Genomic DNA, 23,876 nt, shown 5'->3' with positions numbered 1-23,876 from the left:
CTTCAGGATCTTCTGCGCCCAATCACAGATCAGCTCACACGCTGCGTCCGTCACTTCCTGTTTGTAAGTCTGAACCAACTCTGTCAGCTCGGACTGAAGAAGACGAGCGGACGAGGAAGAGACAAGAAACATAGAGGAGAAGGAGAGGAGAGGACAAGAGACAGAAAGTGAGAACTGTTTTAACCACATGAACCCTAGCGTCCCTATTCTGGGGCAAACATCTGGCAAAAATAGCAGATCTATAAGCTCACAACGCGCACAAGCTTCTACATCTGTTATTATTTATTTTTTTATATTTAGTGTAGAGCGAAAACAAGAGAGGGCCTTGTATTGACCCCTGGGGGACTCTGATAAACTAAAATAGGGTTTAAGTGGTTAAGTGTTGGATGTGTCCACTACAAAACCAGTCCACTAAAAAGACCAGACCACTATTTTTAAAAAGCAGTCTAATATTGCAGTAGGGAAATTCTCCATATCTCCACCATATTGTATATGTTTATTATTATACTGTACTGATGCGTGCACTGCAGAATTGTGAGTATGGTGTGCATGTACTGTGTACTATGTGGTATTATTACCGGGTCGTTCTTCAGGTCCAGGTTTGGCAGTAGAGGCATGTTCAGGACAGTTTTCCTTCTGATACCACTGTAACAGTACGTAACCACCCCACTGGTTAAGGAATATTAACAATAAAACATCTTCTATTCTATTGGATTTATCATAGTTTTGCTTCCTAATAGGTGAACTCTGGTAAGGAGCTATTACTATTGACTATGACTACTTACTCCCATCTCTAAACATCTTGTTTATTCTTAAGCTGTGTACACTGTGTGCCATTTGAATACCAGAATACATTTCAAGGTCATGGAAAAAACATCATTTTGTCATGAACGCCAGCGGAATAGCTTCAAATCTTAATCCAACATACCGCAAATAAATGAGCGCGCAAATAAATGAATACACTTGCGTCTCGGGAGGGACTAGCGCAATAACGCGTGTGCGCATCTCGTTACTACTTTTCTTCTGCCTGTAGCCTTCCTATTCTTCCTGCAATGAGGAGGGAATAGTGGAATACACAATAAACACAAGACCGGAGGAGAGCCCAGCGGGGGCATTCACGCTCCAACTACATGAAACATATTGCCGATATGACACGCACGCACCGACGCACATGACAAACCATAATTCATTAAAAATTTAGAGCAGGGTCCCGTCTAATGATGCCTCTTGTAAGTTACTAGAGGTGCGGGGCGCTGCGCGACCCTTCCGTCTAGCCGCTGGCACGGGGCTCTCGTCTAGTAGCCTGTAGACGTTCATTGCAACAGCGGTGCGCAGAGGCGAAAGCGAAACGTACCGTTGTCTTGGCGGAGAGAGCATGGTCGAGTGACCATCAGTTTGTATTGAGAGAGAGAACGGAGAGAGCATGGTCGAGTGACCGTCAGTTTGTGTTGTTGAGAGAGAGAGCATGAGCGCCTGTATGAACCACGCAGACCCACAAACACACAGCCATGCATGCGCGCGACTCTCTATTGTATAATAGGATAGGTACAGTACTTCTTCATCTTAGATTTAAATAACTAATCTATGATTATCAACTCATTTATGATTGTTAGCCTATGGTGATTTAGACAAGATGCCAGGTTCATTTGTTGACCTGGCCTATAGTTTGTATAGTTTCAATGTTTATATTGTTTATTTTCCGATAATAGAATGTTTAGACTGATGATAGGTTCTTGGTTTACCTATGATGATCCTAGATTACTAAGACAGTGCACGTTAGACTTATATTCATTCATTGGAATGCCTTCTGAGGGCAGCATTTAATTTCATTGGTTCTCCCGCGGGTCCAATCAAGGCATTTTAATGAATATAAGTCACATCTCTGCACTGCACTGTCTCTATGCATTTGATATATATTACAGTACCTTGTGTTTACCTTGCTTACTGTAAATCGCTCTGGATTAAGAGCTGGATTCAAGCTGGTGTGCTAATAATAATGATAATAATAATTAATGTCATTAAAGGATATTTGGACTGGCCTCGTCCTCCCAGCCTCCTGGCTTTGATGTTGGGGAAAATATCTCGGATTATTTTACCAAAGTTTGCGGCACTCAGCGGTCGATGCTGTAGATTATCACAGTACCTCCTGAAACAAACACACACACACACACACACACACACACACACACACACACATACACGCACGGTTAGACTGATTGATTGACGTCTTTATTGACACAAAGATGCATTTATTATACAAACATATTTGCACACATCTTTCAAAAGGATAATACAAGGAAAAAGATAATAAAGAGCTAATTTCTTATCTTTAACTGTATTACAACAGTAATAACGTTGAATAATGTGTGTGTGTGTGTGTGTGTGTGTGTGTGTGTGTGTGTGTGTGTGTGTGTGTGTGTGTGTGTGTGTGTGTGTGTGTGTGTGTGTGCGTGTGCGCGTGCGCATGTGCGTGTGTGTGTGTGTGTGTGTACTTACTTGTACGTCTCATAGACATCCTGTTTAGGCAGACAGGTGTCTGAATGTTCCTCCAGGTGACTTCTGATCCAGTTACAGGTGTGGAGTTGATCAGCTGTGTTCATTGAACTGGAGTCACCCCCACTACTGTGGACACACACACACACACACACACACACACACACACACACACACACACACACACACACACACACACACACACACACACACACACACACACACACACACACACACACACACACACACACACACACACACACACATACAAAATATATGTTAAAATTACGATTTTTTTTCTTGTTAAAAATAAAGGTTTTTAGTCCCAACGTTTTTAGCGTCAACGGACTGTGGTACTATCAGATAGTGAGGCCATTCCACAGCCGCTGCTTGCTGCGCCTGCATAGCTGCGAGGGTTCGCTAGTGTTATTCAATGTCAATTTCATCAACAGCACAATCACATGTCTGTGCAGACAGACATGACAGATTGTCATCTCGCGATAGAGAGAGAGAGCACACTCCACCTCTCTTTATGTTAGGAAAAATGTATGAATGATGAGTCTGTCCTACGTAGTCTGACAGCACAGCATACTAACTTGCTCTGAGGAATCTTACAGAGGCTTTTACACACCTAGACGTATGCACGACCACACACGCATGTAAACCCCTGCCCACGCACGCACGCACGCACGCACGCACGCACGCACGCACGCACGCACGCACGCACGCACGCACGCACGCACGCACGCACGCACACACACACACACACACACACACACACACACACACACACACACACACACACACACACACACACACACACACACACACACCACACACACACACACACACACACACACACACACACACACACACACGCTTACCCCTTGTCCCCAGAGCTGGGTCCTGAGGGCAGCTGGAGGTAAAGGTACAGCTTGTCATTGTCATTGAATCGTTGAACGTCTTGCTGTTAAAAACACAACAGAGATAATTATGACACATCATTATAGTATTTAGTAGAAGAAGAATATTATAGAATAGAAAAATAATATTTTGAACAAGCCACAGCCTAAATCCACCATCTGGTGCTATAATATAATATATAGCATTTAAATACTCTACCAACCACTAAGTAAAGGCCTACGCATGCTACCAAAATCGGTGGTCACCCTATCACCGCGGTGATAGGGTGACCACCTCATTTTGGTAGCATGCGGGGGCCTTAAGTCTCCCAAAACGTACTGTTTTAAACATGGTGATAGTGTGTGTGCGTGTGTGTGTGTGTGTGTGTGTGTGTGTGTGTGTGTGTGTGTGTGTGTGTGTGTGGTGTGGGTGTGGGTGTGGTGTGTGTGTGTGTGTGTGTGTGTGTGTGTGTGTGTGTGTGTGTGTGTGTGTCGGTGTGTGTGTGTGTGTGTGTGTGTGTGTGTGTGTGTGTGTGTGTGTGTGTGTGTGTGTGTGTGTGTGTGTGTGTGTGTGTGTGTGTGTTAGTTTCTCACCAGAATCCTGTCTACTTTCTCCTGTACGTTCTTCCTGTTAGATAAAACATACAGTCTAAGTCAGTTTATTTTAACATTTATACACAACTCGTGTAATACTTCAACTCATGTGCTGATTGACAGTTTGTTAGCCTTTTAGAATATTCTACTTTTTTCTGCATGAATAGGACCTAAAACATTATCAGTGGCAAGTGTGTGTCTGTAGTTCACATATCTCGAGAACCATCTGACCGATCGACTTCAGTGTGCAGTGCCCGGTGTCGAGTCGGTCGGATAGGCCGTTGTCCAGAAGCGCCGATCCAACCGGTATGCCCATATACTGTATAGGCATATATACTGTATATGGGGATCCGGTTGTCCAGAACCACCAACTCGTCCAATATGACCATATTTGGGTATGCCCATACATGGGCATGAACTGATTACATCAGGGATGAAGCGTAAATAGTTGTAAGTAGTATTGTAGTAGTAGTAGCGTCAACTTACGAGATGTTGGTCTTGAGTTTCTGCAGTAACATGCTGGGTTCTGTCTCTCCCTCCCCCGGGTCCAGCTCTCCTCCTCCTCCCCCCCCTCCCCTCCTGCCGGGGGGTCGATGCTCCTCTGACATCACTGCTGCTACACACAGCCTAGCTTCTCCCTAACGCCATCTACGGGATAGAAGCACAAATCACTGCTTTGATACAGACATGCAAACAAGATGGACAAGGAAATACACACAGAAAAGTCCAGGAAAGTCCAGGGTGGCATTCTGATCAATATTATTGGATTGTGGTCGGTTGAGTGAGTTGCTTGAGTTTGTAACAGTTGTGATTACTATAAGTAATCATAATAAACAGATAATAATAATTTTAAAGTACCATACTGGTGGACCGTGGTCTATCATGTTGATCTCACTGACCATTCTGATGAGTGTGAAAAGACTGACACGCACACATGTTTCAACGTCAGACTCAGAACATACACTCCTTTACAGTGCAGATCATACTTCCTTGTTTTAGCGCGCGCTCTGCGCATTACTTCAGCATCCCATAATAACCACAGTCTCTTAAAGGGACCTTAACCACTATATAGCGACATACAGCAAACCCCATGTATCACAGTGTGACCCATGTTATTTGAACACATTCATGCCGGTATACTTGATATTACTGAGCACCCTTTTACAAAGCATACAGTGGTTTGTTTAATTTTCAAGGAAAGCCCATGGTTTCCATTCATTTGAGTACAGTATGAAACTTTGCAGGGACTTGAAACTTGCTTGCAGGTAATCCAAGATGCTTAATGTAATTGTGCGTTTAGTTTTTGTCAAAGTTATGTTATCACCACTGTGTTATAAAGCATTTTAAAATGCCTATTCATTTGAAAAGGCTTACTGAAAATAGTCCCTGGAGAAAAAAAGCAATATTCAAACACTCATTAACTGCGCAACTGTGTTTGGCCAGCATTAACTGGTTATTCGCTCAAATGTGTAAAAAAAAACTTGCAAATGCTGAGTCTAAAAATAAAGCCATTAATGGGACAAAGGCCTGAGCAAGGCATCAGCAATGAGTGATGTGATGGCTGTGCCGTCGGCTCAGCGCCATCTGAGTTGCAAACCGATAGGGTGGGAATCAGTATTGTCTTGCAGTAATATGTATTTGATGAGTTCAAGACGATCATTTGACCATTAATAAAAATAAATCAGTACTATGTGATGCATGTTACAGATGACAAACCAGAGGTTAGTGTTAGTGTCATAGTTTGTCACTGTTATGTGGTTGTGACATATGAAAGTACTAAGCATACAGTATATGCATCCAAATCTGACTGGATTATATGGATGTATGAGAAGAACATTTTAAATCTTTGATAAATATTTGATAGAAAACAAGTTTCTATTTTCTTGACTACTTTCCCCATTCCTGCATGCTAACTTGTAGGGCAAAATGCATCATATGGAATACAGCTATTTTTTCTGACATCATACGTCCAAACTTATCTGCCTGAGTAATGGACATCAGCAGAACTATTTATGTAAACCATTTCAATCATAAATAAATAATTAAATACATATTATGGAGTCGGGCAAAGAAAATAAGTCAAAGTGTCAATCAATATATCCTTGGACAGACATGAAACAAGATAGGCAGCTGTGTGTGAAAACTTTAGTACTAGTTATTTGTAGATTTCGATTATTATTACAAAACATGCATTACCCACTACAGTCCTATATACATTTCTATGCATTGTGAGCTTGTAGATCTGCTATTTTCTAAAGATGTTTATACATTTGAAAACATGTGAAATGGGACATTCTGCATAATGAGTAGTACTTTCTACTTTTAGTACTTAAGTACATTTTGATACCAATACTTTTGTACTTTTACTCAAGTACATTTTGAATTCCGTACTTTTACTCTTAACAGAGTATTTCTACATTGCAGTATTGATACTTTTAACTAAATAAAAAAAGTAAGTACTTTGCAATGGAGTATGCTTCACGGCACGCGCCAGTCAGTCACACCGGCTGTCATGTCAGAACAGACAATATCTCTGTAGTGTAGTAATACTGTAGTAGTAACACTGGTGTTGCACCCAAGTCGGTGACCTAATTGTCATTGGTATATTATTGTTGCACTTGCACAGAGCATGAAAGCAGCAGGTTGTGAATGACGACTGACTTATAAAGTCACACCACATTTATCCCCCATGGAGGCCTTTATCGAAAACGGTGACCAGAACGATTCTGGCCGTTTTGTATTCGGTCAGAGGAGACATTATTCGATAGGTCACCCATTCTGATGCAACACCGAGCCGTAGCAGCCAGGCTGCACGTTAGCCTGTCAGTTAACTGTCAGCGGATCAACCAGGCTTCGTCGCACGGGCCTTTCCACGCGCGACAAAAATGACGTAATTTCAACACAGAAAAAATGACGCGCTAGCGTCGACACAATTTTCTTTCTTCTTCATTAAATGGCATTACGTCATTTTTGTCCAGCGACGCGCGGCTCGTGCGACGAAGTGTGTTAATTAATTAGCCGTTAGCTAATAGCTCCCCCGCGCGCGCTCGTTAGCTGTAGTTTTTTTTTTCACGTGCATATTGTTAACGGGGGATAAAGCGCGTGGTTTACGTCAAGTGAACGTTCGCCGTTAGCCGCTAACCTAGCATAGCATGCTAACCAGCTGAGCTAGTTGCATTTGGCTAACATTAGCGAGCAATGGAAACCCCATTAAAAACACAATGTGTCGCGTGTTAGAAATTTTCTAAATAATTCGACAGAATAGTTTATAAATTATGTGACTGTTTTGTGTCACGTCAGGTGAAACACACCCGAGTAATTATTTTACAAAAGAAAAAGAAAAGTACCTGATCCAGGATACAGCAAAAATCCCCTTTCAGATGTTTTTGTGATTGGACGACAGTGTGATGTCTGCCTGACTACAAAGACGACGTCTGCTCTGATTGGCTGGCTGCGCGGATTCTGCATGGATACAGAACCAGGCTTTAATATGATTGGTTGAGCGGAGTTCTTTTTTGGACTGGGATTTATTCGGGTCTGCCCAGTGACTGACATTTCCATAGCAACGAAAGTGAAAGTACAATTTTGAAAAAAGAATGTGAATATGTTAACTTCTCTATTTTCTACGTAGACAGTGAAGCATGGACATTAATTCATTCACATAATAAAACATGGACGCACATAATGGGCTTCATTTTCATGTTGTATTCATTTCAAATAAAGGGATCATAATATTGACATCAGACTGTTTAGGTCATGGTGGCAGTAGTTAATGTGTGGTTCAATACAAGAGTCTGTGGTGTGGATCAAAACAGATTTTCAGTAGTGATTGATTCTCAGTCTTTTTATTCGCAACACAATTCCAATTGTACAATCTCAGAATAAGATCTGTAAGGGTCCATTTGGCTATCATTTAGCTGGGGATCATCTGGAACTCCCTCAAGGACCCCAGGCCCTGGGGGTCTCAGGACCCCACATTGAGAAGTTGAACCAGTGGAGAACACAAAAACCCATTAATTGAGTCATACATGTAGTATAAATATTCCTGATCAAGTATTACTCCACTAAAGGGAAAGTGGCTCAGTTACATTTTTACTTGAATCCAGTAATGAGAAGTACTGGAGTAGGCTAATCACTTTGAATACTCAAGTATTCAAAAGTGCATTTTCTGTTTAATATGAATGCATTGCTATATTGTTTTCTAAATGCATTTACAGAACCTCGTAACTCTCTGAAACCACCCAATGAATGCAATTGCTTATAGAACCACTATGCTACACAAAGCCTATAAACGCCTATTGACTTTAGGAACAGCATGCATATTCCTCGAAAATTTAACAAAGAATGTATTTACACTCCTTAAAACTGCCCCAACAACACTGTTTTCAGTTAGACAAACTCAAAGAATTCTATCAATTCAACCATGCAAAATAAAAGCTGTCTGTATTTGTTTACAACAAGGAACTACACTTTTGCTTTGTAGGGCAGAATAGTAATTAAATATTGTGATATTAAATACAGATTGATTTCTGTTACGGTGATATCTCTGAACTATGATTGAAACCAGTCAAGTCAAATTCATCATGTACTTCGGGTGCTGATGGCCGAGTGGATAAGGTGCATACCATAGGCTCTAATGTAGCCTGACAGCGAGTCGTGGGTATGATTCCCAAGCCCGACAATCTTTGCAGCATGACACGCCAACAACAAAAACACAACTTAAGCAGTTTTATCTTTTTATTTTTTTAGACAGTTTATTTTTTAATTTTACAAAAAATGGCAATGAACAAGAAAAAAAAGAAAGAAACCTAAAGTATGTACGTATGCATGTTTTATGGAAGTGGTGTGAAGCAACAATCACGAAAACAGCAACAGAGTAGATGGTCTTCCTCTTCATTCGAAACCACTGCAGAGAGAGATATCACACACACAGATATATCAGACAAACACGTTAATACATCAGACACCACATCAATACATCCACATCAATACATGATACACTATTGCCCGACCGCAGGTATCTCAGTCTGGCCGATATATTGAGAACGATTCTATATAGTACTGGACAAAATTATAGATATACACACTCCCTCAAGACAGGCAGTAATTCTATACTGAATTCTTCCTCATGCATTAATAAGCAATATGAAGAATTCAACAGCAAGGCTTCTTTTAAACACTAAGGAAAATAATTGACCAGATCATCTCAGTCCCTTTTTAAGTCTATTATGTAAATTAAGGGAGTTTAAAGTAAATATGACAATGTTGAATATGAATCATTTTTTAGGTTAATCTCTAATGCTCTTGTATGCAGCATTTAACTTTTGACATTTCAACTTCGACCTTACCTGACACAATGGGCGATGTCCCAGTTTGTCTCTGAGGACAGAGGACCCTCAATCTCCACCCCATTCTCTGTTACTATGGCAATCTCATGCTGAAAAAGTAAATAAAATAAATAACAAATTAACACCAGTCAAGTGAAATCTAAAGAATTCTGGGAAACAGAGTCTGTAATTAAACACACATACACAGCCTACTTCATGTGTAACCACTCAACCTGGCATTCCTATTTTGGGCATGTCATTGTATGTGAATTTATTATTTTGGGCACAAATCACGATGTGAAGGGCTTAAAGCTTGTAGATCGGAAAGCCATGCGACCCTTCGTCATACCACCAAATGTAAATCAGGCCTGCACATTCAATGCACTGGGAGCTGCCCAGTCGAAGCAGCATCGTACTGGATCAACTCACCCTGTTGTAGGAGCGAGCGTCACGGTAGTAGAGCACTTTGAGACAACGGTCCACCAGCTCCCTGGCCTCCGCCTTCGTTATCTCCACCTTGTTCTCCACTACCTCCCTCATCAGGGGCTACACATGCAAACACACACACACACACACACACACACACTAGTTAACTACTTGCAAGTACACACATTAACATCATTTGCCAAAAAGAACAGATCTACAAGCTAACAACGCACAGCGAGGTATCGCATTGTTAGCTTGTAGATCTGTTGTTTTAGGCTACGTCCTTGCGCAATGAGTAATGGGGTGCAACATTTAATCGATTATAAAAAATAACCGATAATCGATGCATCGCAGAGTGAATGCATTGTGAGCTTGTAGATCTGCCATTTTCATTATTTTTGCTTGAAAATAACATTCTATTCGTTGATGTACATATATTAAAAAAATAACAATGCTTCACCATCATTCAAATATGTAATCAACTGAATAATCGCCAGCCCAATTGGAGTATAAATTAATATTTTGTAGAGGATATAAACACATAGCTCCTCACCTGTGCCAGGTACGCGCCAAAACCAGTGGCTACTGTAGGAGCTTCATAGGCCACACCCAGCTTGTCGACGTAACCTAGGAAACTGAAGGCACAACACATGGACAACAGGTTTATTACAAAAAGAAATCATCGCATTTAATTATGATTTTATAAAATTGTGTTTTTTTTGTAGATGCCTCCTATGACCTACAGTATGGAACTAACAAAAAAGAACTAGCTAACTATCCATCCATACCTCTCTCCGTTGTAGAAGCCTCCTATGACCACAGTGTTCCAGAGAGGGTTCATCTTACAGCGGCGGTTGTACATCACTCTGGTCAACCACGAATGAACTGCCTTTGGACTGTAGCTGTGACCGTCGCCTAGCAACTCCTCATCTATACTGGAGACATTATAGCACAGAGACGTAGAGAGTAAGGATGAAGAAAGAAAGAAAACCGAGTACTCATCTTAACACACATACTCAGTGAAGAGTGAATACTTACACCATCTGTTCGATGATCTGTTTGAGGTACTGGTAATCAGCGTAGTCACCTGATGCTCCCAGTATAGTGCTGTTGTTCACCTGTCATGCAGCAACAACACAAAATCAGACACCGTAATTCCGCTGTTACAGTTACAATCACCTTAGTTACTCATATTATTCATCCAGTCCAGTCCATACCCGGTGACATGCGCAGCTAAACTATATGCAAACTTTGGGTTATGAGTGGTTTAACTTTTGGAGAGGAGTGCTGCTCATATGCAGTGGTGTAAAGTAACTAAGTACATTTACTTCAGTACTGTACTTAAGTACAATTTTGAGGGTTTTTTCCCCCAACACTTTTACTTCTACTACACTACATCTGAGGAAAATATTGTACTTTTTACTCCACTACAATTATTTGAAAACTTTAGTTAAGAGTTAATTTGTAGATTTTGATTATTACAAAACATGCATTAACCACTTCAGCCCTATATACATTCGGCCATTTGAAAATAGCCGATCTACAAGCGCACAATGCGTCGTGATGCTACGCTTGTAGATCGGCTATTTTCAAAAGATTTTTTATACATTTTGAACATTGTGAAATTGGACATTCTGCACAATGAGTACTTTTACTTTTAGTACTTTAAGTATGGTACTTTAAGTATATACAGTGGGTGCAGCAATGTCTCAACATTGTCGCAGCACTGCACTGTCAGAAAAACATCAAGCACCAAAAAAATGGGAGGCACAAGCTTCCTGGAATTCCCCTTTCAGTGTGAGAGCCAATAGGATGGAATGATGGTGGAGACAGCAGCGAGAAAACAAAAGTAAAACCAACAGGGGAAAGAAAGCCTCTGATTGTTTAAAATTTAAGAAGCTCTTCGTAAACTATTAAAACCATGACAGTGACAGTGTTCAGGCTAGTGAACACATGAGGCAAGGAGACATGAGGCAAAACTTGTCTCACGCTGGCTCCAGGACAATTAACCCTGTATAAATTTGTTTTAAATCACTTCTGCAAAACTTACCTCAATAGACCATATTCACACGGCAGCCATATTGGAATTTAACATTGAAAGTGCCGCCACCCGGGGTGGCTACTTTCATTGACTTCATAGAAACATGGCCGCCGTGTGAATATGGTCTATGAAAAGGCCTTTCCATAACATTTTTAAATTGTATCGTTTGTGTAATTTCCCTTAATAGTTATTTCTCACTGCATTTTATATTTTAAACCTATCCTGTTTCTTATTCTGTTGCAGATTGTATTTCATTTGTAACCTTGTTTTGATCAGTAATTTTAAATAGTTATTATTATTATTATTATTATGATAATGAAGTAAAAGCATAATCATCCTAAATAAAATGGCCTCTCTTTTTCTGATGTAAAAAAAAGGCTTATATTCAAGCATACAGTATCAAATTCCTTTTTGTGACAGGATCTGTACTGGTTATGTAGTTAATTTCACTTGTTTGTTACGTTCCCTGCTATAGTCACTACATCACCAAGACTTATGATGTGCCTTTTCCCATGCGTCTGACCTTCATGAGGCGAGAGATGTTCCTGAAACGAGCCAGAGAGCCGTAGGAACCCAACATATCCGCTGCGATCACCACTCCTCCGGTGAACTTCACCCCCAACACTGATGTCCCCGTCACCATGGGATTACTGGAAGAGAGGGGGGGGACAGAGGAAGACAGGGGACAGGTAGAGGACAGGAGACAGTCAGGTAACAATAAAGAGCAGTGTTACTCATTCAGACAAGATATTGAAGGACACTGTACATATCATTATCCATATACCCCCTGTTGTAGGCCGGCTGACACTGTACATATCAGTTTCATATCCACTCTGGCATCCACTCATGTATATCCAATCATAGGCAATAAATGTATGTTCATATGTATTGGTGTCATACTGTACATAATATTTATAGTAACTTAGTCGAGGGTGACTGTCCACTATTTATTTACTGTAACATTAACATGTGTTCCCCAAGGGTATCAATAAAAGGTCTATATATCCATCTAGAGATTAAAACATAAGACAGACACAACAAAATTACGTCCTCATTAAAGCTCTATTATTGAGCTAAATGACACATGGGGGTTTCTGAAGGTTACTATTCCAGTTAGTGTGCGTTGTTAAAATTATTTATGAACGCTTTGTATTTGACATCTTAAGTTAATAAACAAAATAGCTTTCCATTCACTGTCGCTACTTGCAAGTAGCGATGTTAGCTGGGCAACCATAGCTAGCTAGCTGTCCATTGAATCAACACTGAGGATCAAATCAAAGTTGCCCCCCTCACGATTGACGATCAATCAATCAAGTGGGGATATTTTAATTCACACCGAGTTATTGATCCGCGTTGAACTAACAAGGATCCAAGTTGAAGTAGCTAGTTAGCTTAGCATCTTCATGTATACTCCGTCAGTACGACGGTGTCGCTCACGAGAAAAGAACAGATCTACAAGCTATCAGCGCACCGCACTGCGGCGCGGTGATAGCTTGTAGATCTGTTCTTTTTTTTTGGCTAGTTAGCTTAGCATCCATCCATGATGAGACAGCAGCACCGGTGGAAGCACAACAACAGAACAGAACACAGAGTATTATAACAGACATGTGGGAACAGGACGGGACCGGAGCGTCTCTTACAGCGTGTGTCGGACGGGACCACCGCCGGCGCCGAGGCTCTTCCCCGGGAAGGAGTACAACTGTCCGGGTTTGGGTCCATTCTCCCAGAAATTCAACTTCAAGCCGCTTGCCTCCATGTTGGATGATGATGTCTGTCTGTCGGAAGTGACGACAAAACAAGTACATACATGCGCAGTTTTTCTTTTTTTTTTACAAATCTTTATTGAAAATAATCAAGAAAAACACACACACACACACACACACACACACACACACACACACACTTTGATTTATTGATTGAATACTTTATTAGCAGTTTGCCAAAAAAAAAAGCACAGTAAAGTACAGTTCAATACAAGGGCTGCTTAGAGGATTTTAAACCATTGGCTTGTTTCCATTGGGGTCCTTTGTACTCAATTCATCGAAACATTACACATTACACTACGCAAAACATCATAAACAGTTAGAAAACAAAAACAAAGAATACAGTAAACAGTTTGGGCTAGGCTTTGACTTTTACAGGGGCCAGTTCCGAATTGCAGCCACCTAAGTGCTCTTAGAACGGTTTTGAAGTAAGGAGTAAGGAAGTAAGGAAGTAAGGAAAAGAGCTATTTTATTTTTTTTGCAAGTTCCTGACGGTGTGCGGGTCCCATTCTTTGACTTCACCATCAGAGATCTCCTCCATGAAGTAAGGATTCACACTTTTGTGTGACTGTTGGTACTAGCCTGGTAGGGCATTGGCATTCCACATGTTGGCATAGCAGCAGTAGAACGAATGTAACCACTTGTTTGAGGCAAATCTGGGTTGAACCTGATATAGCGGAGATTCCTCTGGTGTTGTTTGTGGACGTCTTTGACGTTTTTGGAAGTGATTTGACAGGTACATCATGGGTGTCTTTGTGATTCTTCTACTTCTTCTTAAAATACATTTTGCCAGTAAAGTTAAAGGCTATAACGAGATACATCCTTCCAAAATTGTGTGGGTACGTACAATTCCAAAATAGGTGCAGCGCGCAGCGTGCAGCATTGTTTCTGGGTACATTTCACGCAGTGAAACACACATAGCTCCATGACACACACACACACACACACACACACACACACACACACACACACACACACACACATACAGACTGCGGAGGAATTACGGGAAGTGAATCTCGGTGAATCAACTTTCACAACTTTCAAATGCTTCCGTAATTCGAAAATTGTGGAACAGTACACTGTCCACGCGAGACTGGAAAGTAAGTTTGTTACTTTCCTTTACTTTATTTGTTTATTTGGTCGGGACAGTTCACATGGGCACTAACACATGATTATGAATTAAATGTAATACACAATATGCCTGTATGCCTGATTTAGCGTAGAGCTCAGCTCATTTCCATCCATATTCCCGAACACACATTAAAACAAGGAAATACAAACACAGATGTGTTGTTGTAACTTGTAAGTGTGGTTGTTCTTGCATTGTTTGAGTTGGCCTAGCCCTGAAACATGACTGTCATAGATATCATGACCATCATGGATGAACTTCAACCTGGTGTTTGCACTTGCTCCAAATATAAAGTGTTTACCCATGGCCACGGATGTTACAATTCTACCCCTCAGAAGTACCCGTATCATCCGTATTGTTCAATAAAAAGCATTTTAATCTGATCGGCAGCTATTTTCTCATAGAGTTATATTGTATCAGAGTGCAATACACCTACACCTGTACGGGCTAAATGGAGAAAATGCAAACACCAGGTTGAAGTTCATCCATGTCGGTCGTGACGGACGACCGTCATGAATGGCTAGATCAAAGTTGGCCCAGTTTGTATTAACTAAAATGTTTTTCCAATTCAAGTTTTCGTTCTTATTAGTTAGTTTTAGTTAACTGTAATAACCCTGTTATAAATCGTATAATGACTCAAGTTAAAGTGTTTGTGCGTTGCTCAAGTGAAAGGAGAAGTGTTCAAAAGAAAAGCCTGGTGACTGCAGTTCGGTTTGCTTCAAAGGGGTCTGAGTTCTTTTTGAGTGTTCACATGTGTGCAATAAATCAGAAAACACCCAAAGAGAGAGAAATATTAAGCAATACAGTATTATCACTCCCTTGATCTACATTTTCATTTCATCCCATTCATCCCTTCCACCCACCCATGCCATCAGTCCCTTCCCCTTCATCCATTATTTTCATTCTGACCTCTGGTATCTGTCTGTGTCAATGCAGTGACTGAGCCAGAGATCCAGATCTTTGAGCAGCCCAAGCAGAGGGGCATACGCTTCTATTACAAGTGTGAGGGTCGCCCACAGAGCATCCCCGGAGAGACGAGCTCTGTCAACAACAGGACCTACCCCAGTATCCTGGTGAGCAGAGGCCACTCCTCGATTCACAAATAACACACAATTATGTTGCACAATTGATTACATAGAATTATGCATAACAGTTTAATTTATTTACATAATTAAGACATGTAATATATTATATATATATATATATTATAAGAAATATTGGCATATCTTCAATTTCATCTAACAATTGTTTAAAGCCCAATTGTAATTTGCGGTCAGCCATGTTTTTAGGTCAGTTTTAAATGTGGATGAGGGATGGCTGTTGGTAAGGCATTCCACATTTTGGGCCAAAATGAGCTTGTGTTTTTGTTTGTTTGTTTGTTTGTTTTATTCTTCATTGCTATAATAGGATATTGTTTCTCCTCTCTGTATATAGTCAATTGAAAAAAGCTTCAACACTCCCCATCCCTGAATCTCTTCCCTAGATCCATAATTACCGTGGTAAGGGAAGGGTACGTGTTACCTTGGTCACAAAGAATGAGCCGTACAGGCCCCACCCATATTACCTGGTGGGGAAGGACTGCAAAGATGGCTATTACGAGGCTGAGTTTGGCCCTGAATGTAGGGGAATCTCGTGAGTTCACTTTCTTTCTAACAGTTTACACCATGCAAACTCTATCTATCTCGGGTAGGGTCCAGGCTGAAATTGAGAACTACTGACTTTGCTCATACAGATTCCAGCTTTCCGTCCACTGTGTGATGAAAAACTATGTGAAAGATGCCATCATGCAGATGATGGCCAGAGGCATCAACCCCTTCAATGGTGAGTCCAACCTGTCAGGATTTCCCTACCTCTTCCTCTTCTTCCTCTTCTACCTCCACTTTCTACACAGACTTTAAACAGAGGGCTGTATGTATGAACGCAACATTCCAGCTCAGTAGGATCGGACATGCAACAGACTTTATGCTGGCAGGACCCTTGACTTAAGTCAGGGTAATGTCTGATACAGCCCAAAACGTCTCAATGTGTGAATGGGTGCGGTGATTGTCCGGTGAATTTACATTCAGCGAGTGGACGTGTTGAAGAAGCTTCTATTGTTTACGAGTGGAGCCTCCCCTCCTCCTGAGGTGTTTGGAGAGAGATATACAGTAGCCAGTAGTTATCTGAAATCCAGTTTCATTCTGCTTTTTATTAGCGTTTGAGTTGGAAATATTCACAGATCAAACTTCCATGAAATGATTCATGAGCGAAACAAAACATGAACGTCTCTTTAGTAATTGTAGACAACAAGCTACACCTGCGCTTCTCTGTGCAGTGTGCACTAGTCTATACATAGAGAGACCCATGTTATTTTTCCAGCTTTGAGGACGGCTCGTTTTGATGAAAAGTAGGTTGTAGCTCTACATTAGACCTACTATAGTAGGAAAGATGTTTCGTTTGTGTTTTGTATGGGTGCATCAATGGGAGACCACATGTGAAATGTCATGTCCTGTGGAAAGAAATGAAAAAAGATCGCATTTGATCCTCGCAACTCCCTCAGGTGTGCCTGTGTTATATTTAAGTGGGAGTAGCTAATGTGTGTTTTTGAGCCCCTCTCGGTTTTGTTTGTGTTTGTGTTTGTGTGTGCGTGTGCATGCGTGCGTGCGTGCGTGCATGTGTGTTGTGTGTGCAACCTCAGTGCCCCGTGAGCAGCTGCTGCAGACAGAGGAGTATGACCTGAAAGTGGTGCGTCTGTGCATCCAGGTGTTCCTTCCGGACGACAGTGGTCACTGCACCCGCCCCCTTAGCCCCATCATCACCAACCCCATCTACAATAAGAGTGAGTGATACCCAAGTCAAAAGTTAATTATTTGTTCTGTGACTTCAACATAGATTTTTTTTCTTTAACCGCAATTTAAAGAAATGGCTGTGCTCTGGCTAACTGGGATCTGTTTTGATGTAGGAACCTCAGCCCAGAGCAGTGCAGAACGCAATTCCATGCAGAGCATGGTCTGACGTTAAGGTTTTTTCGTACTTGCCCTTCAGGCAGCCGTCGGGGTGCCACCCCGGGGTGCCGTTGCCTTGCCAGACCCAGACAGACCCGATGTAATCACGCAGTACATTTTCGTTTGACACTAAATAATTAAGATTGGACTTCTAGAGACTTTTGACTTAGAAATACACAACAATTGATTTCTTTCAAATGTTTGGGCATCTATTGGGCATCTATAGTTTGGATAATTTGTCATATGTCTAATATCAGAAGCTTAATGACATGACTTAATGACATGAATAAAGACTGAAGAATTTGTTACAGGGTGGGACCTGGATGGATCAACGCCCTCCATGCTGGTCCTCCATCCTCCATCCTCTGTCCTCCCTGATGCATTCAAGGAAAAGGAACAGAACAAGACAGAGGTAAATCACTCTTACCTGTATATCCACAAAAGATAAAGACATAAGGTACTGTATCTTATGTCTTTGGACAATGGGCATATTTTGCAAATCTACCTTATTTAAGAATTATAAGTAAAGACATTCCCCTCTAATTAGCTTATGAATTGGTTGTTGTGCTTTTTTAGGTTCTATGCCAGACCTTCAAAGAATCCCTTTTAAATTGTAATATTGTAGTTGTATGTGATCTAATGCTTTCTATAAGCATTTACAATTGAACAGGCCTCATACATGAAATAAATTTAGCATTCTGAATGTTCATTTATCAGACTGGCTGAATAAAAAATCTGGAATTAGCCCAACTATGTCAATTCTTTGATAACAAACACATCTTTAAAAATGTAAGTTTAATTAGTTTTACCTCATCATTCTTAGGTACCCTCTGTGAACAGCTCACCAGAGGAAGAGGAGGAAGAGGAGGATGTGGATTCTGGTGAGAGCAAAACAAATCTACACCTGGATGAAATTAATGGATCACCTCTCTCAGAACTTTGGCCCCTTTCACATCCTGATAACATTTGACTCTCATGTTGCTGCCCATAATCAACCCCTGGTCCTGAAGTTGAGCCTTTCAGTGTAAACATTGTAAACATCTTTTGATCGATCATTAAAATAAACATGCTCTGAAAATGCGCGTGGCCCACCGATCGGACCACTTAGCACAGCTGCCGTGTTAAGTGGTCAGATGGGTGGGCCGGGGGCACACAAGAGATTTTCAAGTGGGCCCTGATCCAGAAAAGGTTGAGAACCAATGTCTTATGTTATTTGCCCCCCAGATGAGGTGTACTTAAGATCATGCTGTGAGAACTGCAAACACGTCCAGCAGGTCAGTTTGCCCAAAGTATACTTTTCTTTTTGATGTATGTTTGGCTGTCTGTGATCCTAAATGATCTCCTGTGTTTGTTTGCACGGCAGAGCTATGGAAATGAGAGGATCATTCCTGAGAAGCTCTTCCCAGGGTGCTGGCAGTGAGTCTGGACTTCACCTGCCCATTGATACAGTATGTTGTGGTCTATTTCTAATTTGACTCCCCACGTGTGTGTGTGTGTGTGTGTGTGTGTGTGTGTGTGTGTGTGTGTGTGTGTGTGTGTGTGTGTGTGTGTGTGTGTGTGTGTGTGTGTGTGTGTGTGTGTGTGTACTTTAGGGCTCAGCTGGAAGGAGAGGGAGAATTTGAGTGTGCGTTCACAGGGCTGATATTTGAATCGATGGAGCCAGTTCTGTTGCGTTATTCCATCCTGTCCTGGTCCAAGTTCGGTAATTCCCTGCGGGACCCCTGGAGGATTGCTGGCCCCATATTCGACATACAGACAGTCAATAACGATGCAACTGCCCTCAAGTCCATCCAGCTCCCCCACTTCCTGTGCCTGGCTGGTGAGAATGCTTGCTTTGGACCCAATGGTGGGCCAGAGATATTTATTATTGACTGTAGACCTAAACATCTTCCCAGGGACATAGCTAGACTCTCAGCACAGAGGAAGCAAAACACTCTCAAGGGGCCCTTATGATCAAATTATTTTAAAATTCACAACTGCATCCTCATGAGCACAAACTAAAACTTTCATTTAATTGGACTTGACATGACAGAAGGTCATGAATGATAGACTTTACACAATCAGCTGAGAGTCATTGGTGAGTCTCCCCTGTAAAAAAATAAAGGAGCACTAAACCTGATTGCAGATGATTTATGCATTTTTTAAAACATTTATTTAAGTATTTTTTACATCATTACACATCGTTTTTTTTAATCTATCTTGTAAAGTGTGCAGCTGTGCGATGACCATCTATTTGCTGTGCTGCTCGGTCACAATTTGAACCAAGATTCAGCAACTGCATTACCAGTTTCTTGCCTAAATCTAAGTCAGAAGCATACTTCAGTGGACGGTACAGAAGGGGCGTCACGATTCTCCAAATTCATGATTTGATTTTACTTTCCGTGTTAAGGTAACAATTTGATTATTTTCGATAAATAAATAAATAAATGATCAGCAAGGATGGCTATGCTATTGCTAGACTATCAAGTCTTGATTTGTAAAGGAAAACACAGCTCAATAAGTAACTTTAATTTGAAGAATTATAAATTATAGAATACTTAAACAACTCACCTAAACAGTTAAGAGCTTTAAAATAGTTATTTGGGGTTAATTGAAAAATGAGGAAGAATTGTAATCTCCATCAATTAGGAACCTATATGAGACTGGTGTCATTTCCAAAACAAACAAAAAATCTGACTTTCTGATCCAGTCTTACTTCTAATGACCTGAGAGTGACCTTTGTAAAAGTGACCTTTCTGTATGTGCTTTTGTCCCTTTGAAACCCCAGCAATGCAACTGTACTCATCCCTTCTCTGCCATTCCCATACAGTACACACAAACTGTACTCATCCCTTCTCTGCCATTCCCATACAGTACACACAAACTGTACTCATCCCTTCTATGCCATTCCCAGAAATATATAAGATATATGATATATAAGAAATCAAGCACCCTTCATCAAACAGACAGTTTGGGAGTGTGGTACGTCCACCAGCTTCCTCAACGTGCCCAGTGAGAACATACAGTACCTTTTATAATGAGGTAAAACCCAACCACAGTATCCGACCGGGATATTTTTGTAAAGATTTGCTCAAACTATTTTTGTTTGGTTTCTCTTGTTTGTGGCTTCCATGCATGTTGTTTTGTGACTCTACAAAACCGTCCATTTAAAGTATCGTACCCCTACCCCCTTTCCATTGTTTACACCCAGCCCCGGAAAATGAGATCGTATTCGGTGTTCTGCACATCGCTGGTGACGAGCATTCTGACATTGAGAGAGTCACATTCTCAGGCAGCCATCTAAAGTGGAAGGTGTCCTCCCTGTCTCCTGTTGGTGGCGTCTTCCAGTCAACGCAGCTGGTGGAACCCCAACTGTCACCCGCTATTGCTTCCATCACCCAGAATCAGACGACGCTGGTGGAATACCATGGAGAGGTGCTGGTCTACGAGGATCTGTGCAGTAGTGACAACAATCACATGTTCCGCATCTACCTCACCATCAAGAACACGTCGCATAAAGAAGTGAGGAGGGCACCACGATGGGAACAGAAAGATTGGTTATCAGTGACCAACTGTTATCAATATTTAGATGACTAAAAAGCATTGCTGAACTTTATCAACCTTGCTCTGAAAAATGCTTGACTTGTCAAAATGCATCAATGCTTCTAACCCTCATTTAGACCAATCTTTTAACCTTGTCTAGTAGTATTGATAACCTGACAATCTTTTCTGGAAGGAACTGACTGTTCTTTTTTTGCTTCCCTACTCCCCTGCCTTTTCTCCTTCTCTTCTTTTGTCCATCACCTTGTCCACCTGCTGTCCTGTGTGGCAGGACATAAAGAGGGAGTTGCGCAGATCAAAGAGGCGATTAATTATGGTTGAGAAGCCACGCAGCTGTGTACTGGCAGAGAGGAAATACCATCTCACGAGTGAGCCAAGAGGGGATATCACACCTGAGGTGTGTTTGCTCATTCAGGTTACCACGTGCATGGTGAAGGTTGTATATGGTATTGTAATTGTAAAGGTATTAACATGATGTACGTATGTATTTATTATGAATGTGTGATAAAGGTTAATTACTAATATGATGTGTGTGTAGGACTTGCCATTCCCCCAAGCAGCAACAGACTTCTTTGAAGCATTCTACGAGGCACAGTCACCTCCCTTCAGATTGTATCTTAAAGCGAGTGGTGCTGATGTTATTGCATGGTCTGCACCCATCCGGCAAGGTAAACAGTCAACTGTTTACTTTATTGTCTGTTTATTAATGCTTGCAATGTATTTCTGAATGGTCATGCCTGTCTTTTGTCCTCATGTCAGATGACTTGGCTGGCAGCACAGAGAAAAATCCAAGCAAAAGGAAAATGTGTAAGCATGATCAATTTGGTTATCTTTGTGTGATATAAGGATTTTCAGCATTGTAGAACCAGCCAGTATTATTATTTTTTAAATCTTTCTTACAGCTAGAAAGCAGAGTTGTGATGCATCAGGTGAAGGAATCAGCAGTAAGAGATGTTTTTCCATCAATGAGCCAGGTAATTTTCCATTTCCTTACTCATGAGATAAATACATGTGAAATAACTGTAACCTTAAAAGAAAAAAAAAAAGGAAAAAAAAAGGAACAGGCAGTTTATTAATTGTATCTGAAAACAAGGCCTTACTTTCCATCCATTTTACCATCCAGGCGGTGGCCCAAGTCAGCCAAACATGCCAATGACACCATCACAGGAAGTGGAAAAGTTGAAGACCATGCGGTCAGAGTTCATTAAGCGAGTGACGGAGCCTGTGCTCAATCGTCTGATGGACAACCTGTTGGGCGAGAATGTTCTCAACGATGAAGAGATGACCTCTATCAGATCGGAGAAGTACAGGGAAGAGAAAGCACGCCATTTCATCGACATGGTGAAGAAAAAAGGGAACAAAGGATGTTCAAAGACGATTGACGCACTTTATCAAGAGGATCCCACCCTTTATGAAGAGCTGGGTTTGAGCAGACCTTTATTTCGTCCTTAATAGAACTCTGTGTTGCTGAGGATCCTAATGGTTTATGATGATGAGAAATGTGATCATCAGGATCTCAAATCTATTGGTCAGGTATAACATTCTTCAGATTTCAAATAATAATGTATCAGTTCAGACACATTTTTGACAAGACCCACTCATAAGGTGACATTCTTGTGAATGAATACATTCTGTGTTTGTTGATTTTTTTATTTGTTGGCTCTTTATTTTTTATATACATATTTATTTTTTTACAACTGAAGCGCTTTACCATTGTTTTATTGTTCACAGATTTTGATAAAACATGCTTATGATTGACGGTGATTAGCTTTTCTTTTCTTTTCTTTTCTTTTCTTTTCTTTTCTTTTCTTTTCTTTTCTTTTCTTTCCCTCCCTGAGGGTGATTTGGTTTGTGTGTTGGTTAAACCAGACGGATCTACTAGCTCTTTGGTTTACTTAGAGATGGATTGATTTATGGTTAGGCCATACAAAATTTGGTTGAAACATATTCCTGGTTTAATACAGTTAGGCGAGCGAAGAACAAGACTAACAAGTCTAAAATCCCTGCTAGCACTCTTGAGAGGCTGTGCTGCTCCTTACACCAAGTCTCACATGGTCAACCGTCCTTACATTATCAATTCCAGCAACACAGGGTCTGAATCACACGTCATCATGTCCTGGTATAGCCAGAGAAAAGGTTAGGTAAACTACTACAGATTTAATTTACATATATACTCTCTGGATTCATGAGATCGAGATGGATTTTTCAAATTCCATTCCGATTGGCTACGATTGGTAGATTGGAAAAACACGGCATTATGCATGCAAAATACATCCTACCCAAATTGGAATCACATGTTGAAAGAGCTTCTATAGAGTGTATCAAAACTTCTGGCCTTAGGGGTGCCATAAATGCATTCCACCAAGCGGGTACGATCTGGACTATTTGAGGGAAAGTTTTACCAATGTGTATTACTTTTCTGAATAGCCCACAACACGTAGACTTAGACATTTAAATTGCAGAAGAACATTTTCCCATCGCAGGCATTAAATCCATATTTGTATATACAATTATATATTAATGATTAATAATTTATTAATTTATTAAAAACAAAACATGACCAACAATAAAGCACATATACATCTTTATGTGAATGGCATAATGTATATGGATACAAAATAAATAATTAGTAGTCATATCTCAAGTCTACTTTGGTGTCTACTGAAAAAAGCAAGAT

At 40.9% G+C, this 23,876-nt stretch overlaps 3 protein-coding genes across 8 annotated transcripts in view; 1 reads left to right on the top strand and 2 right to left on the bottom strand.

Moving 5' to 3' along the window:
- rfx5 (regulatory factor X, 5) overlaps window positions 1-7,364 on the bottom strand; it is a 14,550-nt gene extending 7,186 nt beyond the window's left edge. Inside the window, exons 1-8 of one of the 3 annotated variants that reach the window (XM_080441340.1) lie at window positions 7,337-7,364; window positions 4,476-4,637; window positions 3,990-4,023; window positions 3,378-3,460; window positions 2,497-2,622; window positions 2,030-2,146; window positions 579-657; window positions 1-93 (exon numbers count right to left, since the gene is read on the bottom strand). The exon at window positions 1-93 is cut by the window's left edge and continues 106 nt beyond it. In XM_080441340.1, coding sequence (XP_080297466.1) covers window positions 1-93; window positions 579-657; window positions 2,030-2,146; window positions 2,497-2,622; window positions 3,378-3,460; window positions 3,990-4,023; window positions 4,476-4,597 — 654 coding nt within the window. In that variant the 5' untranslated portion in view covers window positions 4,598-4,637; window positions 7,337-7,364. Of the gene's footprint in view, window positions 94-578; window positions 658-2,029; window positions 2,147-2,496; window positions 2,623-3,377; window positions 3,461-3,989; window positions 4,024-4,475; window positions 4,638-4,847; window positions 4,931-7,336 lie in introns of those variants that run through there. The other 2 variants (XM_080441342.1, XM_080441341.1) reach the window with 2 other exon arrangements.
- Window positions 7,365-8,713: 1,349 nt separating this feature from the next.
- On the bottom strand, window positions 8,714-13,559 carry psmb4 (proteasome 20S subunit beta 4). The gene is made up of 8 exons (XM_080443152.1): window positions 13,424-13,559; window positions 12,307-12,433; window positions 10,781-10,860; window positions 10,531-10,677; window positions 10,296-10,377; window positions 9,746-9,862; window positions 9,338-9,426; window positions 8,714-8,895 (listed from the first exon to the last, which is right to left on the bottom strand). The coding sequence occupies exons 1-8, from the start codon at window positions 13,537-13,539 to the stop codon at window positions 8,883-8,885; spliced, it is 771 nt and encodes a 256-aa protein (XP_080299278.1). The 5' UTR covers window positions 13,540-13,559; the 3' UTR covers window positions 8,714-8,882.
- LOC308095960 (uncharacterized protein) lies at window positions 12,387-23,686 on the top strand. 4 transcript variants are annotated; one of them, XM_080443147.1, is made up of 16 exons: window positions 12,387-12,494; window positions 15,612-15,748; window positions 16,159-16,307; window positions 16,408-16,496; window positions 17,353-17,493; window positions 17,971-18,071; window positions 18,483-18,540; window positions 18,884-18,933; window positions 19,023-19,075; window positions 19,252-19,478; window positions 20,850-21,160; window positions 21,471-21,596; window positions 21,738-21,867; window positions 21,959-22,006; window positions 22,102-22,173; window positions 22,323-23,686. In XM_080443147.1, exons 1-16 carry the CDS (start codon window positions 12,425-12,427, stop codon window positions 22,649-22,651), a joined length of 2,091 nt encoding a protein of 696 aa, XP_080299273.1. In that variant the 5' UTR covers window positions 12,387-12,424; the 3' UTR covers window positions 22,652-23,686. The 4 variants fall into 4 exon arrangements, with proteins under 4 accessions (XP_080299273.1, XP_080299276.1, XP_080299275.1 ...); XM_080443150.1 differs by having other exon boundaries at window positions 21,760-21,867; window positions 22,323-22,489; XM_080443149.1 differs by lacking the exon at window positions 12,387-12,494 and adding an exon at window positions 13,943-14,090.
- Window positions 23,687-23,876: the final 190 nt, after the last annotated feature.

Source organism: Gymnoscopelus braueri (genome assembly GCF_963280865.1).
Source record: "Gymnoscopelus braueri genome assembly, chromosome: 11".
NCBI classification, from domain to species: Eukaryota; Metazoa; Chordata; class Actinopteri; order Myctophiformes; family Myctophidae; genus Gymnoscopelus; species Gymnoscopelus braueri.
The sequence above is the reverse complement of the archived record's forward strand: the minus strand, read 5'-3'. Positions and strand labels throughout refer to the sequence as shown.